General features: G+C 60.9%; 1 protein-coding gene across 3 annotated transcripts; it reads right to left on the bottom strand.

The window, feature by feature from the left end:
* Positions 1–670: 670 nt before the first annotated feature.
* LOC140902575 (retroviral integration site protein Fli-1 homolog) lies at positions 671–15,677 on the bottom strand. 3 transcript variants are annotated; one of them, XM_073322790.1, is made up of 9 exons: positions 14,815–15,677; positions 6,101–6,300; positions 5,426–5,574; positions 4,658–4,861; positions 4,252–4,335; positions 3,732–3,794; positions 3,500–3,559; positions 3,007–3,054; positions 671–2,486 (listed from the first exon to the last, which is right to left on the bottom strand). In XM_073322790.1, exons 1-9 carry the CDS (start codon positions 14,830–14,832, stop codon positions 1,972–1,974), a joined length of 1,341 nt encoding a protein of 446 aa, XP_073178891.1. In that variant the 5' UTR covers positions 14,833–15,677; the 3' UTR covers positions 671–1,971. The 3 variants fall into 3 exon arrangements, with proteins under 3 accessions (XP_073178891.1, XP_073178893.1, XP_073178892.1); XM_073322792.1 differs by lacking the exon at positions 14,815–15,677 and adding an exon at positions 14,301–14,690; XM_073322791.1 differs by lacking the exon at positions 3,007–3,054 and having other exon boundaries at positions 14,815–15,676.
* Between the last annotated feature and the right edge of the window lie 346 nt (positions 15,678–16,023).

Raw genomic sequence — 16,023 nt, 5'->3', positions numbered from 1 at the left:
TGCCCCTGTATGTGGGAACTTGTCTGCAGTCTTCCCTGGAGCCAATCTCAGCCCCCCCTCCCTTGCGCTAACGATTGGACCCCACTCCCCTCCCAGGGCTGGAGATAGAACCCAGGTGTCCTGGCTCCCTAGCCTGACCTCAGCCCCCATTCAGCCAGACACCCCTGCCTGTAGATGATCCCTGCCCAGCCCCAGCTGGTCTGGAGGACTGGGGGCAGGAAGCTGTGAGCACTGATACCCCCCATGCATGGGGGGACAGGATTGTTCTGACAGTGCAGGGGCAGCTGTATCCTTTGGGGGAAGGGGTAGGGGGAGTGGAGGTCTGCCCCCACTTAGCTCCTCCCCCCGTTTTCCCAGTTGGAGCCCCTTCCCATGGGAGCAGCCGGCACCCCCTGCTGGAGAGAGCCAGCCCGGAGCGGCCCCAAGCCTTGAGGCTGTGTCCGCTAAGGGAGATTCTCCTGGAGCTTTGGGTGTGAAGTAGAGCAAGCCCCCCCTCTTCTGCCCCCCCCCACTGCCGCCCCCCCCTTCCCACCGGTTGCTAGGCCTCCCCACAGCTAGTCCCTTTCCCTACCCTGTTTGGCCTCCCCAGCCAATCTCCCCAACATGCCAGGGCCTCACCCCCCTGCCAGCGGGCCCCCCCCCCCCCACCTTGCATGCATAAACAATGTCACACGTAACAACACAACCTTTAATACATGGGGTGAGGGAGGAGGCATATTACAGTCGCTGTCAGCCCCATGGATCTGGGGGTGTGGGGGGTGTCACGGATACAATCCCCCTGCGGAGCAGTGGTGCTAGGATGTATCCGCACACCCCTCTCCCAGGGAGGGGGAGACCCACGGGCCCTGCCTGGGGGGGCCGGGATGAGGGGATGGAGGGGGAGACACCTGGCTGGGATTCCTGATCCAGCCCTGCATGTCCAGAGGCAATAGCCGATTCCCACCCCTATCCCCCCCATAGGCACCACCACACAACAGCCGGCCTCGCCCAACAAGCGCCCCCTAGTGTCTGGAGGTAACAGCTGGCTCCCGTAACAACAGGTGTCCACCCTCAGCTGGCTCCCAAAGGCAACAACCCGCCTCCCCCCCTGCCAGGTGTCCACTCTCAACAGCCAGCAGCCTCACCCAAAGGGTGTTCTCAGCCAGCCCCCAACAGGCATCCCGCGGTGTTCAACAAGCACCTGCTGTGGGAGCTGGGAGCCACGCTGGGAGGAGGAGGGGAGGCCTCTGCGCAAGGCAGGGTTGGGGGGGGGGGGTGTTCTGCCTTCTGGGAGGGACAGCTGCAGGTGAATCCCTCATTTAAAAAACCCTGCACCCCAATTAATCCCAGCCCCCTGGGCTGTTCCCCCGGGCCCCGCCCAGGCCAGAGCACAAGGAGTCCAGCCAGAGTGGGGAGCCCCTGGCCCCCCAAAACCTGAGGTGCCACTATGGGGGCAGGGGAGGGAAGGGGGAGGTCTTTCCAGGCACTGGTTGGGTTGGAGGCAGCAACAGGGGTGGGGACAGGCAGCAGAAGGATCCCACGTGGCTATCCATGTTTGGGGAGACCCCACCCATGGCTAGTAGGCATTTAGGCAGCCCCCATGTGCCGTGGCACCCGCTTCCTCCCCGTGGCTAGTAGGAGTTCAGGTGGCCAGCGGCAGGCTGGGGCATCCCCGTGGCTAGTAGAAGGAGTTCAGGTGGCCGGCGGCAGGCCAAGCGTGCCCCGTGGCGAGTAGAAGGAGTTTAGGTGGCCGGAGGTGGGCCAAGCATCCACTCATGGCTGGTAGAAGGAGTTCAGGTGGCTGGCGGCGGGCCAAGCGCCCCCCCTCTCCCCACCGTGGCTAGTAGAAGAAGTTCAGGTGGCCGGCGGCAGGCCGGGTGCCCCCCCATGGCTAGTAGAAGGAGTTCAGGTGGCCAGCAATGGGCCGGGCCCCCCCCCGCGGCTAGTAGAAGGAGTTCAGGTGGCCGGCGGCAGGCCGGGCCCCCCCCGCGGCTAGTAGAAGGAGTTCAGGTGGCCACCGGCGGGCCGGGGCACGGGCGGGCTCTGGTAGAGGTTCCCGGAGCCGGCGTTCCAGTAGGGCGAGGGGGGCCCGAAGAAGCCGGCGGAGGAGACGGGCAGCTGGGCGGCGTGGCTGAGGCCAAAGCCCACCTTCTGCTGGTGGTAGGAGGGCAGGTAGGACAGGTCGGCCGGGTGGTACTTGTAGAGGGGCCCCTCGCCCGGGTGGTTCTGCTGGGCCTGGCTGATGCCCTGGAAGTCAAACTTGTAGGCGTAGCGCTTCCCGTGCACCTTGGTCATGATGCTCTTGTCGTAGTAATAACGCAGGGCCCGGCTCAGCTTGTCGTAGTTCATGTTGGGCTTGCTCTTGCGCTCGCCCCAGCGTCTCGCCACCTCGTCCGGGTCGGTCATCTTGAACTCCCCGTTGGTGCCCTCCCACGTGATGCACCCGGCGTTGCTGCTGTCCGACAGCAGCTCCAGCAGGAACTGCCACAGCTGGATCTGGCCGCTGCCTGCCGGGCGGGGAAGACGGGTTTGGTACCGGAGGGGCTCTGCTTTGCCCCAGGAAGGAGGGCCCGGGTTTGTTATTGTAGGGTCTTTTCTGGCTGGTTATGGTAGGGTCTGCTGGGTGCACTTGTTTGGTAACGGAGGGGCTCTGCTTTGCCCCAGGAAGGAGGGCCTGGGTTTGTTATTGTAGGGTCTTTTCTGGCTGGTTATGGTAGGGTCTGCTGGGTGCACTTGTTTGGTACCGGAGGGGCTCTGCTTTGCCCCAGGAAGGAGGGCCCGGGTTTGTTATTGTAGGGTCTCTAACCCGCTAGAGCCCACTCCCCTGCCAGAGCCACGGACAGAGCGCAGGAGTCCTAACTCCCAGCCCCTCTTCCTCCCTCCGGCCCTGGCTCTAACCCACTAGCTCCCGCTCCCCTGCCAGAGCCAGGGATGGAACCCAGGAGTCTTGGCTCCCAGCCCCCCATGTCTCTAGCAATTACAAAGAACCTCACCCCATCCCAAGCTGTAATAGGTGCCCAGACCCACCTGGGTTTGCCAAGCGGCTGCTGGTGGGTCCCAGGACCTGGTATGGATCTGGGGGGTGAAAAGGGAGTTGGGGGGAGTTAGTTTTGGGGGGCGTCAGAGACACCCCCTTTGCCCCCCGCTGGGACCCATTCCACCCCAACCCCCATCATGGAAACCTAGAAGTCCTGATTCCCAGCCCCTCATCTAACCCTCTGACCCCCCAGGTCCCCATGACCCATCATTCCCAGATGGGCTTCACACCAAATCCCCAGTTGCCCCCAACCCAATCAGACCGCCCCCCCAGGGCCCAACCCAAAACTCTCCATGAGCAGCCCTAAACCTTGCACTGTTTGGGGACTGACGTACCCCTCAAAATGCATTCAATACCCCCCTCTGTGGGTTCGCAGCACTCCCTGACCTTGGTGTGTGGGGCAGGGGCCATTCATGGGGCAGAGAGGGACCTAGCTATGGGGGCAATCTCCCCCCACCCCACTCCCCAAGCAGAGGCACCCACCTGTTACGATCCGTGGGGATTCACTCGTCCGATTCACCCCCTGGATCTGCGGGGGGGACCCTGGCGGGTGGGGGAGAAATGTGGGGGGAGAGCGTTAGGGGAGGGGAAGGACCCGCCAGCCGGCACCCCGGGGAAGTAGCAGGAGCCATCCCCTGAGTTGGATTCAGGGGTTTTTAGCCAGCCATGGGGCAGTGCCCCCTGGGGAGACACGGGCGGGGGGAGATGATGGTACCTTTGGGGCCCCCGCTGAGGGAGCCACTCCAGCTGCTTCGCCTGATTTCCTCATAGGGGGATTCTGCAGGCCAATAGTGGGGTGGGGGGGAAACAGTCCATTAGTAGTGGCGAAGGGGAGGGGAACCGCTGCTGGAGAGGACAAGCCCTGCTCTGTGTCTGGTCTCAGCCCCCCCCCCCTTTCTAACCACTAGACTCCACTCCCCACCCAGAGCTGGAACAGAACCCAGGAGTCCGGGCTCCCAGCCCCCTCCCCTTTCTAATCGCTCAACCCCACTCCTCTCCCACAACTGGGGAGCAAACCCAGCAGTCCTGGCTCGCAGCCCTCCCCCCACTAGTTCCCATTTCCCCCCACCCCAGCCCCACTGGGATAGAACCCAGGAGTCCCCCCTCCCCCAAGCTGGGATAGAACCCAGGAATCCTGCCCCAGTTCCCATTCCCCACCCAGAGCTGGGCTAGAACCCAGGAGTCCTGGCTCCCAGCCCATGGGGGAGGGGCAGGGCTGGTGTTCGCAGACTCACCTGTTTTCACCTGCACCCGTGGTGGGGGTGCGGGGGGCTGAGGGGTCACAGCTGGGGCAGCCGGGTAGGTGAAGGTTGGGCTGCCTGTGGGGGAGAGACAAGAGAGCACTGGTCAGAGCTGCGGTCTGCCCAGAGCACCACAGACAGGGTGGAGCAGGGGGGCCCTGCAATAGGTGGGTGGGGCTCCTGCAGAGGGGGCGTGGTTTATGGTGATGGGCGGGGCTCCCTGGTTTAGGGGTGGGGCTCCTATGTCTGGGGGCCTAGGTCCTGTGTCTGGGGATGGGGCTCCCAGACATGTATGGTCATCCTGATCCTAGGGGGCTCCCTGTCTGTGGGGAAGCAGGGCTCCCTATCTGTGGGTGGGGCTCCCTGTGGATGGGCGGGGCTCCGTGGGGCCTGGCCGTACTTTGCCGCAGGTAGGCCAGGTGGGACAGCAGCACGTCAGCGTTGTAAGGCGAGGTGAGGCGCAGGAAATCCTCCTTGCCCATCTTGCACAGCTCCTTGCCGTCCACATGCTGGAACAGGCCCACGTCCACCTCCTCCAGCACGTACTCCTTCACCGCCCAGTCCAGCCACTGGCGCACATGGTCCTGGGTCCACACGCCAGGGTCTGCAGGAGACAGACAGACATGGGGAGTCCAGCCGGCCCGGATGCCTGGGTTCCTGAGAGCTCCACCCAACCAAAGCATGGCACACACATGCACAGGGGAGTCCAGCTGGCCCGGACACCTGAGTCCCTGAGACACAACCACCCTGCCACAGCTTTGCTGGGAAGGGGGAAAGAATCCAGCCAGCCCGAATGCCTGGGTCCCGGGGTACAGTTGCCCTCCCAGACCACAGCGCACACACACAGGAGTGGGGAAAGGATCCAGCCAGCCTGGACACCTGGGTTCCAGAGGAACAGCAACCCACTCTGAGCCTCGCTTGGAGAGGGAAGAGGCCAACTGGCCCTGGACACCTGGGTTCTTGGGCTGCAGCTACCCGCCCAGAAACGTGGCACGGTGAGGGGCCAGCCGGCCCGGATGTTTGGGTTCCTGGGAGGCATTTACCAACCCTGCCCCAAACAAGGAAATAAGAGACCCCAGCACTGGGCCACGTGTCAGGGGAGGGGGCAGGGGCTGTCCTACAGTGAAAGGCCATCGGGGGGCACGCGGGGAAGGGAGGGTGCACTCACCCGCTGGGACGATAACCCTCTTCTCCTCGCTGGGGGGGTTGGCTGGGGGGCTGCTCCGCTGGTCACTGTAGCTGGCTGGGTAGGGGATGGGGTGTGGGTCACTCCCAGATTTGCTCCGTCTGGATACACTGCAGTCCACGGGGGACTGTCTGCAGGGTGACAGGGGGTGGGTGAGGACTGGATCCGACCACAAGAGGACTGAGTTTCGCCAGTCTCAGACCCACTGTGTAGGGGGGGCAGGGCTGGGCTAGCAGGGGCTGCGGGTCAGGAGTGAGAAGCACCAGCAGGGCTGTGTGTTGGCCGGTCCCACCCCACCCTGTGGCACTGAGGCCGGCTGGGCTCCTAGTGCAGCCCCTGGCGCTGACCGAGGTTTCCTGGGGATGGGATGAGGGAAGTGAGTCATTTCCTGCGGGCGCCGGTTCAGCCCAGCTCTACTGAGCTGGGAGTTGTGGACCCTGGGCGGGCAGGGGGGCTGTGCCGGGTCCTTCTGCTGGGCCACGGGCGCAAGAACCTCCCCCTCTGCAGCCTGGCTCCATGGGCCAGTTCCCACAGTCCCCAGTGGCAGAGAGTCCCACAGGCTAACCCCACTAATATCCAGTGACAGGGAGTCCCACAGGTTAACCCCACTAATCCCTGGTAGCAGGGAGTCCGGCAGGTTATCCCCAGCTGCCTGACCTGGAGCAGTTGACAGTCTCATTCTCCCTCTTCACAGAGTGCCCCCTGCTGGTCTGACTGGACCAGTCCGGCTCCCCCAGCACCGGCCTCTCCTTGCAGTTGTACTCCTCGTCAGGGGGCACCTCTGTCTTCATGAGGTGGGGAGGGCCGTAGGAGGGGTCGAATATGGACTGGTCCTCGCTCACCACAGAAAGTGCCTCCTGCAGGGGGGGACATATGGCGAGGTTAGAGTGTCCCACCCCACTCCCTGCAGCACGGCACCCCCTATTGAGCCCCCCCACCCCACTCCCTGCAGCACAGTGCCCCCTACTTAGTCCCCCACCCAACTCCCTGCAGCACGGCGCCCCCTATTGTGCCCTCCCACTCCCTGCAGCATGGCGCCCCCTATTGAGCCCCCCCACCCAACTCCCTGCAGCACAGTGCCCCCTACTTAGTCCCCCACCCAACTCCCTGCAGCACGGCACCCCCTATTGTGCCCTCCCACTCCCTGCAGCATGGCGCCCCCTATTGAGCCCCCCACCCCACTCCCTGCAGCACAGCGCCCCCTATTGTGCCCCCCCACTCCCTGCAGCATGACGCCCCCTATTGAGCCCCCCCACCCCACTCCCTACAGCACGGCGCCCCCTATTGTGCCCCCCCACTCCCTGCAGCATGGTGCCCCCTATTGAGCCCCCCCACCCCACTTCCTGCAGCACAGTGCCCCCTGCCGAGCCCCCCACCCAACTCCCTGCAGCACGGCGCCCTCTGCTGAGCCCCCCCACCCTGCTCCCCACAGCATGGCTACGTTGCGCTGGGACATCGGGGCCAGCCCCGACTGCCAGGGTGCCCTGGTGTTATTCTGCCCCCACCAGGGTGGTGTCTGTCCCCGGCCGTTACTCCTGGGGGGAGGGGACGTTTCCTGTTTGCCGGCGCCCGACCGTGGTTGCCAGCAGGTGACAGTTCAGTGGCCTGTGCGGCTTCCTGCCTGGGCTGGCCCTGCCTGGGCTGCAAACACCCACCCCACCCCGGGACTGAGGCCGAAGGAACCTTGTCTGCCGTGTGACACTCCCAGGCCAGGTACAGTTACACGGCCACACATGCTGCACCTACCCACACACCAATGCCCAGCTGGACACCCACACGGCACAGCCTGACGCACTCACACAGAGACAATCCCAGAGAGACAATCACACACACACACACACACAGAGACAATCGCACACACACAGACAATCCCAGAGAGACAATCACACACACACACACACACACACACACACAGACAATCCCAGAGAGACAATCACACACACACACACACACAGAGAGACAATCCCAGCCACGCACACACACACACACAGAGACAATCGCACACACAGAATCCCAGACACACACACACACAGAGACAATCGCACACACAGAATCCCAGAGACACACACACACACACACACAGAGACAATCGCACACACAGAATCCCAGAGACACACACACACACACACACAGACAATCTCAGAGAGACAATCACACACACACACACACACAGAGACAATCCCAGGCACACACACACACACAGAGACAATCGCACACACAGAATCCCAGAGACACACACACACAGAGACAATCGCACACACAGAATCCCAGACACACACACACACACACTTGTGCAGGCCTACACAGCTATAAATGGTCCGCACACATATGGCTGACACGCTTGCACAGTGCATGCAAAACCATGTGCAAGATGTAAAGTCGGTCACACCCAGTGCGCTTGTGAAAATGTACAGTCAGAGACACACACACACACACACACACACACACACATAATGCACTGTAATTGCGGGGAGGGATAGCTCAGTGGTTTGAGCATTGGCCTGCTAAACCCAGGGTTGTGAGTTCAATCCCTGAGGGGGCCGTTTAGGGATCTGGGCCAAAAATTGGGGACTGGTCCTGCTTTGAGCAGGGGGTGGGACTAGATGACCTCCTGAGGTCCCTTCCAACCCTGATCTTCTATGATTCCATGGGGGGGGGGTACAGTTGGCTGCACCTGCTGGGTACATCCCATTGTATTTGACTGATGGAGAAACCGAGACATGGGGTGGGGGGATGTAACTTGTCCAAAGTCACATAGTCTATGGCAGATGCAGGAACAGGACCCAGGAGTCCCAGGTCCCAGCCCCCTCCCGTCCCAGAGATGGGGACAGATAGAACCCAGGAGTCCCCCCTCTCAAGACCCCACTCCCTTGTCACGAGCTGGGGATAGAACCCAGGAGTCCTGGAGCCCAGCCTCCCCCCACTCCACAGGGGGCGTGGGCGGGGCTGTGACACTGGGATCCCTGGGCAGTCAGATGTGGCACCAGCCCAGGCAGGGAGGGGCTATGCAGCCTCAGTGCAGTGGAGCCGAGGGAGCAGAGAAAGGCCCTGAAGCCTGGCCAGAGGTCAGAGAAGGAGTCTGCAGGTAGCCCCCTGGGAAAGCAGAAGTACAGGCAGAAAACACAGGCAGGGAAAGTGCCAACACCCATGGAGGTACAGCCAGGGCATCACAGGGACAGGCGGGAAACACAGACAGAGGAGCAGCGGTGACAGCAGCAGACAGGGAGGGCATCTCAGGCTCCAGCATAGACTACAGGCAGGGAGTCCCGGGTACAGGCAGGGAAGCAGAGGAGTGGAGGTCCCACACAGGTTCATAGCTCACACTCGCCCCTCCCGCAAGGCCCCCCTCCCGCCCTTGCCTTGGGTTATATGCCCCAGCCTGTAGCTAGCAAAGCCCCAAGCTGCAAGGTTCCCCCCACCCCACTGCTTGCAGCGCCCCCTGCTGGAGGATGATAGAACTGGGCACTGCAAGCTCCCCCCGCCCCTTGCGGTGCCCCCTGTTGGCAGTGGGAGCTGCAGGAATCTCAGGATGACCCAGGCACCAGGGGAACCCTCCCAAGCCCAGCCTGACTCAATTGACACTGACCTCCCCCCATCCCCCGCTATGTGTGCTCCTGCTGCAGGGCTGTGGGGGGGGCTCTGATCTGATCTGCCTCTAGGTTCCCCCCACACACACACACACACACATACAGTTGCACGCTGGGTGTGGGCTCTTTGCACAGAAAGCAGAAGTCTCAGGGGAGCTGGGCTGATCTCTGTTTGCAGCCGGAGCTGCTGCGCTGGAGATGTTATCGGGCGCCCAAGCATTGGGGGGGGAGGGGGGCCTGGCTGCGGTTACTCCCTCGCCGTGCCTGCCCACCCCCGAGGCTGCTGCTCTGCGCAGGGCTCTGCTGACTTTGCATGCAGCATCCCTTCTTGCAAAGGCAGGTAGGAGCCGTGAGGGGCAAGGCGGGGGGGCGGGGGGCTCCAGGGAAGGGAGGAACACCCACCCGGAGGAGGCACGATGGAGGGTGCCCCACGCAGGACAATGCCCACGGGGACAATGCCCACGCGACATGGCATGGAAGTGCCGGTGTGGCACCAGATGTGGCGCCCAAGGGGGGCACCAGCTCTGCAGTGCTGACCGGAGGGCTGCAGTACATTGCATTCATGGGATTCGTCGTGGGGTGCCGTGGAGGGGCCACCGATGATGCCCGAGCTGCGCAGTAATCAAGAAGGCCACCGGGGCACATGGTACCATGCAGCTGGCCCGTGGGGCACAGGCTGCATGACATGGCAAGCGCACGCACGGCACAAAGCACATGTAGGGGGCTCCACGCAAGGCCTGCTTGCACACTAGATGGCACAGGGCACGGCAGAGGTGCCGGGGTGGCATGCAAAGGGCTGGTGAGTTACGTTGCACAAGCTTTGGGTGCCCATCTGGGGTGAGGTGGCCTGCGGACACAGATGCCCATGTGCGGAACCATCTGTCTGTGCCCAAGGCAGGGCCATGCCGTGCAGCACAGAGTCCCGTATTGTGCACGCACAAGCAGTGGAATCGTGGTCCCCCCATTGCATGACAGATGGCCCACGTGCCCCACAAGCGCTCGTGTCACCATCAGTGTGTGCACAAAGACAGCCCTCCCTACAACAGAGGTGCCATTCACGTCACAACCTGCGTGTGCCCAAGCCCGGGCCCCATTGCAGGAGGGATGCGCCCAAGGATGCACCATCCACACAATTGCCCACTGATTGCCAGGCCACGCCACATGCCTCACAACCAGAGCACTGCATGGTCAGGGCCCTTCTCAGCCATTGCACGGTGGGCATGCCAGTTGCATCACAAGCAGAGCGTGCACGGGTGTACTTGCACAGTCGTTGCCCGGCAGCTGTGCCGTGTGCATCAAAATCAGAACATGCCCCATCCGTGCGATTGCACACCCACTGAATGACGGGTGAGCTGCAGGCTTTGCATTCAGTGCAATCACAGTCCCGTGGCACCAGGTGGATGCAATACTGGAAACCCCACGCACAAGGGAGGGTCCCACGGGACTCAAAGCACAGGGGAAGGGGCACTGCTGTGTCTGATAAGAGGTGCAAATACCTTGTGGGCTACACACTGTGCCCATGTAATCGAGGGAGACGCAAGCACCTCAAGGGGACCCAGGTTACCCTATTCCACGTGTGCCCAGGAGGGCAGGAAGCCAGGTACTCTTGCCTGAGGCAGCGGGCACAAGCCTTGCATCACCACCCCATTCCCATACAGCCTGGGGTGACCGGACGCTATAGATCCATCCCCATATGAACCCCTCTATCCATCTCTAGGGGCTGGATGGGCCCAGGGCTCTGATATGGCAGGCAGGGAAGGGATGGGATACTGGAATAGATGGGCCCATGGGTCTGACCAAGGGCAGGATTCCAGGGTAGATGGTCCTGTGGGTCGGACCCCAAGGTGGAATACCAAGGTAGATGGGCCTAGGGGTCTGATAGGGGTGGGATACCAGGGTAGATGGGCCTGTGGATGTGATCCAGGGCGGGATACGAGGGTAGATGGGCCTGTGGATGTGATCCAGGGCAGAATACTGGGATAGATAGGCCCATGGGTCTCATCGGGGCAGGATACCAGGGTAGATGGGTCCATGGGCCTGACCCAGGCTGGGATACCAGGGTAGATGGGCCCGTGAGTCTGACTGGGGCAGGATACCAGGGTAGAGGGGCCCAGGGTTCTGATTGTGGCAGGATACCGGGGTAGAGGGGCCCATGGGTCTGATCCAGGGTGGGATACCGGGGTAGATGGGCCCGTGGGTCTGATTGGGGCAGGATACTGGGGTAGAGGGGCCCATGGGTCTGATTGGGGCAGGATACGAGGATAGAGGGGCCCATGGGTCAGATTGGGGCAGGATACTGGGGTAGAGGGGCCCATGGGTCAGATTGGGGCAGGATACTGGGGTAGAGGGGCCCGTGGGTCAGATTGGAGCAGGATACTGGGGTAGAGGGGCCCGTGGGTCTGATTGGGGCAGGATACCGGGGTAGATGGGCCCATGGGTCAGATTGGGGCAGGATACCAGGGTATATGGGCCCATGGGTGTGATCTGGCAGGGGTGGGGGTGGGGCTGTGTGCAGTGGGCGGGGCTGTGTTGGGCAGCAGCACAGGAAGCCAAGGCAGGAAGCCTGAGGCTAGGAAGCCGGAAGCCTCTTGGACTCCTGATAAGGCCACCTGATGGGGAGCGAGGCTCTGAGCAGCGCTGGCCTGGGCTGCTTTAAATAGCTCCCCATCCGGCCAGACAATGGGCTGGGGGCTGGGGCACCGGTTTGCGGGGTGGGGGGTGCCCTCCTGCACACACAGCTATTCACTCCAGCTCCCACCCAGAGCCAAGACAGAACCCAGGAATCCTGGCTCCCAACTCTCCCTCCCCCTGCTCTAACCACAGGACCCCACTCCCCTCCCCCAGCCGGGGAGAGAACCCAGGATCGTGGCTCCCAGCCCCTCCCCCCCTGCTGCAAAACACTGTGTGGGAGGAAGGCAGGTCTTGTGGGGAAGGTGCTGAATTCAGGCGCCCCCCCACCAGGTTCTACGCCCAGGTCTCCCACAGATTCCCTAGGTGACCTTGTGCCTGTTGCTACATCACTCTGTGCCTCAGTTTCCCCCATACACTGAGAATGACCCTCCCTTTGTGTGTGTACCGAGTGCGCAGCCCTGCACTTGAAACACCCGACCTTTTCACCCCTTGCAACTACATTAGCTGTCACCTGGAAACTAAAACACAGCGAGAGGTAGGGTGTAACCCCCCCTTCCCACGCACACAGATACACAGAGGCAGACACACAGAGTCAGCGAGAGGGAGACAGGCAGATACACACAGACACAAAGACAGACAGACACCCTGGCAGACACACACAGAGTCAGGCAGGAACACACGCACCCAGACAGGCAGATACATACCTGCACAGACAGACAGAGAGACAGCCAGACACAGGTACCTCCCTCTCCCCGCATCACCCCCAGAACCACGGAAGAGCCCGGGAAGCCAAGGAGAAGGGATTCTGTGTAATAAGGGAGTGGCACAGACTGTGCGGTTTCCATTTCAGATCCACCCCACCCCACCCCTGTGTGATAAGGGGGTTTCGCCCTGATAACAGCCCAGACGCTGAATCTGGACTTTGGGAGAAACTGGCAGAGGGGTCAAACGTTGCGTGGAAGCAAATCATGTCTGTTGGATCGGGAGAATTTGTGTGCTGTAAATTAGCAATCTGTACTCTGCTCTGGAAGGGAGGGAGGTCTAGTGATGGGAGACGATGGCTGGGACCCAAGACTCCTGGGTTCTATCCCTGACTTGGGGAGGGGGGCCTATGGGTTAGCACAGGAGGGACTGGCAGCCAGGATTCCTGGGTAGGTTTGCCAGCCATCCAGGACTGGCCTGGAGTCTCCAGGAATTAAAGATTAATCTTTAATTAGAGATTATGTCATGTGATGAAATCTCCAGGAATACATCCAACCAAAATTGGCAACCCTACCCCTGGGTTCTATCCCCCGCCCTGGAAGTGGGGGTCCAATGGTTTAGAACTGGGGGTGGGGGGGGCTGGGAGCCAGGACTAATCCCTGACCTACCATGTAATCTTGGCCGCTTCTCTGGGCCTCAGTTTCTACTCCTGTCCTTTATCTGTTCAGACTGTGGGCTCTTTAGACAGGGCCTGTCTCTCTCTGTGTCTGGGAAGCGCCCGGCACAATAGGGCCCTGATCTCAGCCAGGCAGGGCCCATCTCTCCCTGTGTGTCTGTGTAGTGCCCGGGTCAGAAAGAATCAATTTGGCACAGTTGCCTCGGCATATGCAGGCTCCAGGCCGATCCCCAGGAAACTGCCCCAGCAAAGCCCTTCAGCAAACTGCAAATCAGACAATTCCCCTGGCCAAGGAGATGACGAGACCCCACCGGCATTGCCAAGGCTGCTAATTCCCCTCAACCCAGTCGCGGCCTGGCTGGTTAAAACATCCTCTCGCCAGACGGTGCTTAAAGTGGCCACAGAACCGAGTCCGGGGATCTAGCATCCTCTGGGTGCAGCAGCTTTAGTCCAGCAGGCCCAGACCTTCCCGGGCATTTTGGTGCCTTGCTGCCACTGATTTCCAGGATGATGGTGGATCAATCTTAATAGACCTTGTGATTTCCTTGCTGGCTCTGGGACCCCCCCCTTGCAGCCCCCCTATTGCTCCCCACTTTAAAAACCGGCTTTAAGCCCTGGCTCTCCCTACTGAGGAACAAATGTAGTAGCCCAGCACGATCCCAAAGCACTAGAATCCTGGAGACGATCAAAGTGGCTCTGAGCCCGAGAAACGCCTTCCCTGCCCCTTGGATAAAGATGCAACGTCTCTAAGTATCGAAGGCCGCCCCCAAAATCCAACTGGGTCTCGGCCACGGATCTTGTTCCCTTGATGCCAATGGGTTTTCGGTTTGATGCAGTGCACGAAATTCCAGGCTTCCCGGGCCAGCCGTGGTCCTGTCAGCGGAGCTGCTGGGTAACCCACAATATGCTCCTGGGGCGTGTTTAATCCACTTGGTGATTGGGAGGGAAACCTGCCCCGAAATCTGTGCGCGAGGAGAACCCACTTGGCTCGGAAGGGAGCGAGGAAAAAGAGCGAGTGAAAAAAAATAACCAGCAAGCAAGAGAGAGAGAAAAGAGTGTGAAAGGCAGAGAAAGAAATAAAGGGAGAGAAAAAATGGTAGAACACGAAGGAAAGAAAGAAAGAGCATGAAAGGTAGAGGGGGGAAAAAAGCAAAAGCAAGCAAGAACATGCAAGCTAGAGAAGGAAAGGAACAAAAAAGAACGAACACGAGCGCTAGATAAAGTTAGAATGGGACAGTGACAGAAAGAAGGACAGACTGACCTGTTAAGCAAGGTTGCACCCCAGATTCTCCATGTTGGGGGCACAGGCCCCCCCATTTCCATCCCGGCCTGAGATCCTTTCTGCCCTGATTTGTGGGAACCATCCATAGGTGCCCCATGGCACCCCCATGCTCCATGGAGGGAGTGAGCCCCCCATTTCCTCCCCTCGGGATGCAGGCTCTCCCCGATCCTGACCCCCTTCCTGCACGCTCCTGGGAACGGGGAGGGGAGGGTGGGGGAGGCATGTGCCTTTGCGGGGCTCCGGCTGAGCAGCACCGTGGGTGTCTCTCTCTCGGGCGGTTTGGTTTGGGTTATTTAAGCTCAGCGACATCGACCGCCACGAACGGGAAGGAAGAGGAAATTTTTTGTACCAGAAGGAAAGAGCGGAGGGGGGGGGCGTTTGTGGAGCCGGGGCGCGCACCAGAGAGAGAGAGGAACTGAACGCAGCCCAGCATGAGCCCAGCACCAGCTGGAGCCCAGACACCGGCACCTGGAGGATCATCTCCAGAACCTACCTTGATTGTTCCATCCATCGTTGCTCCCCCACGGAGCTCCCCGCCTAGACCTCCATGGACGAGGCGAGGTGGTGCATTAGCAAAGGGGGCCGGATGAGCGGTGCTCTGTGTGTGTGTGTGTGTGTGTGTGTGTATGTGTGTGTGTGTGTGTATGTGTGTGTGTGCGTCTAATTTTGGGAAGTGAAGTCACTAACCGCCGGGGGCTGGTTTCCTATTGGTGTGACCAATTTTTGCAAAGCTTTTTTTTTTTCTTGTCTTCTTCTTTTGGCGCTAGGGCTGGGTGGCTCTCTGCACTGCCGTTGATGAGGGCAACGGCACAAGGCTGAGAATTGGGGAGCTGGGGGGAGAGGGTGCACGGGGGGCCACAGGGATAGAATCCCATTTAGCCCTTGCACGGCAAAGTGGTGCCATGGCTTTTAGTAGTCAGGACCAGTGATCTGTACCACAGCAGCACCTAAAGAGATCAGGGCCCTGTTGAGCCAGGTGCTGCCCAGACACAGCGAGAGACAGGCCCTGCCCCAAAGAGTTTACAGTCTCCATACCCAAAAAGTGGGAGGAAAAAGAGAGGCCTGGTGTCACACAGCAGCACTGAGAACAGAACCCAGGAGTCCTGGCTCCTCCTGCTCTAACCAATAGCCCCCACTCCTCTCCCAGAGCCTGGCTAGAACCCAGGCGTCCTGGCTCCCAAAATGGGCAGGAGTGGGGTCTAGTGGTTAGAGGAAGGGAGGCTGGGCGTCAGGACTCCTGGGTTCCATTCCCAGCTCTGGGGTTAGAGTAGGGTCTGGTACGTTAGCACAGCTGGGGCTGGGAGCCAGGACTCCTGGGTTCTTCCCATCCCCCCCTTAACCATCTCGCACAGCAGGAGGGGGCTGGGCAGGAAATGGTGATGGGGTGAAAACTACCAAGAAATGCAAATCCTCGAAGGAGCCTGTGCCAGGAACCAGGTGGTGCAGAAACCACAGCCCCCTCCCCACCTCGAACCCCCCCTTGGCTGAGGCCCCCAATCCACCCCCTATAAGCCCTAGGTGGCAGGGAATAGCCACAGTGCAGGACAGTATGGCCACACCCCCAATCCGCCCGTATGGGCCCTGGGGGGCAGAGAATAGCCACAGCACAGTGCACCTCGATGACACCCCAATCCTCCCCCTATGGGCCCTGAGAGGCAGAGAATAGACACGGTACTGGGCACCCCATCTAATTGAAGTCTTA

The sequence above is a fragment of the Lepidochelys kempii genome, chromosome 24 (assembly GCF_965140265.1).
Source record: "Lepidochelys kempii isolate rLepKem1 chromosome 24, rLepKem1.hap2, whole genome shotgun sequence".
Taxonomy (NCBI): domain Eukaryota; kingdom Metazoa; phylum Chordata; order Testudines; family Cheloniidae; genus Lepidochelys; species Lepidochelys kempii.
The sequence above is the reverse complement of the archived record's forward strand: the minus strand, read 5'-3'. Positions and strand labels throughout refer to the sequence as shown.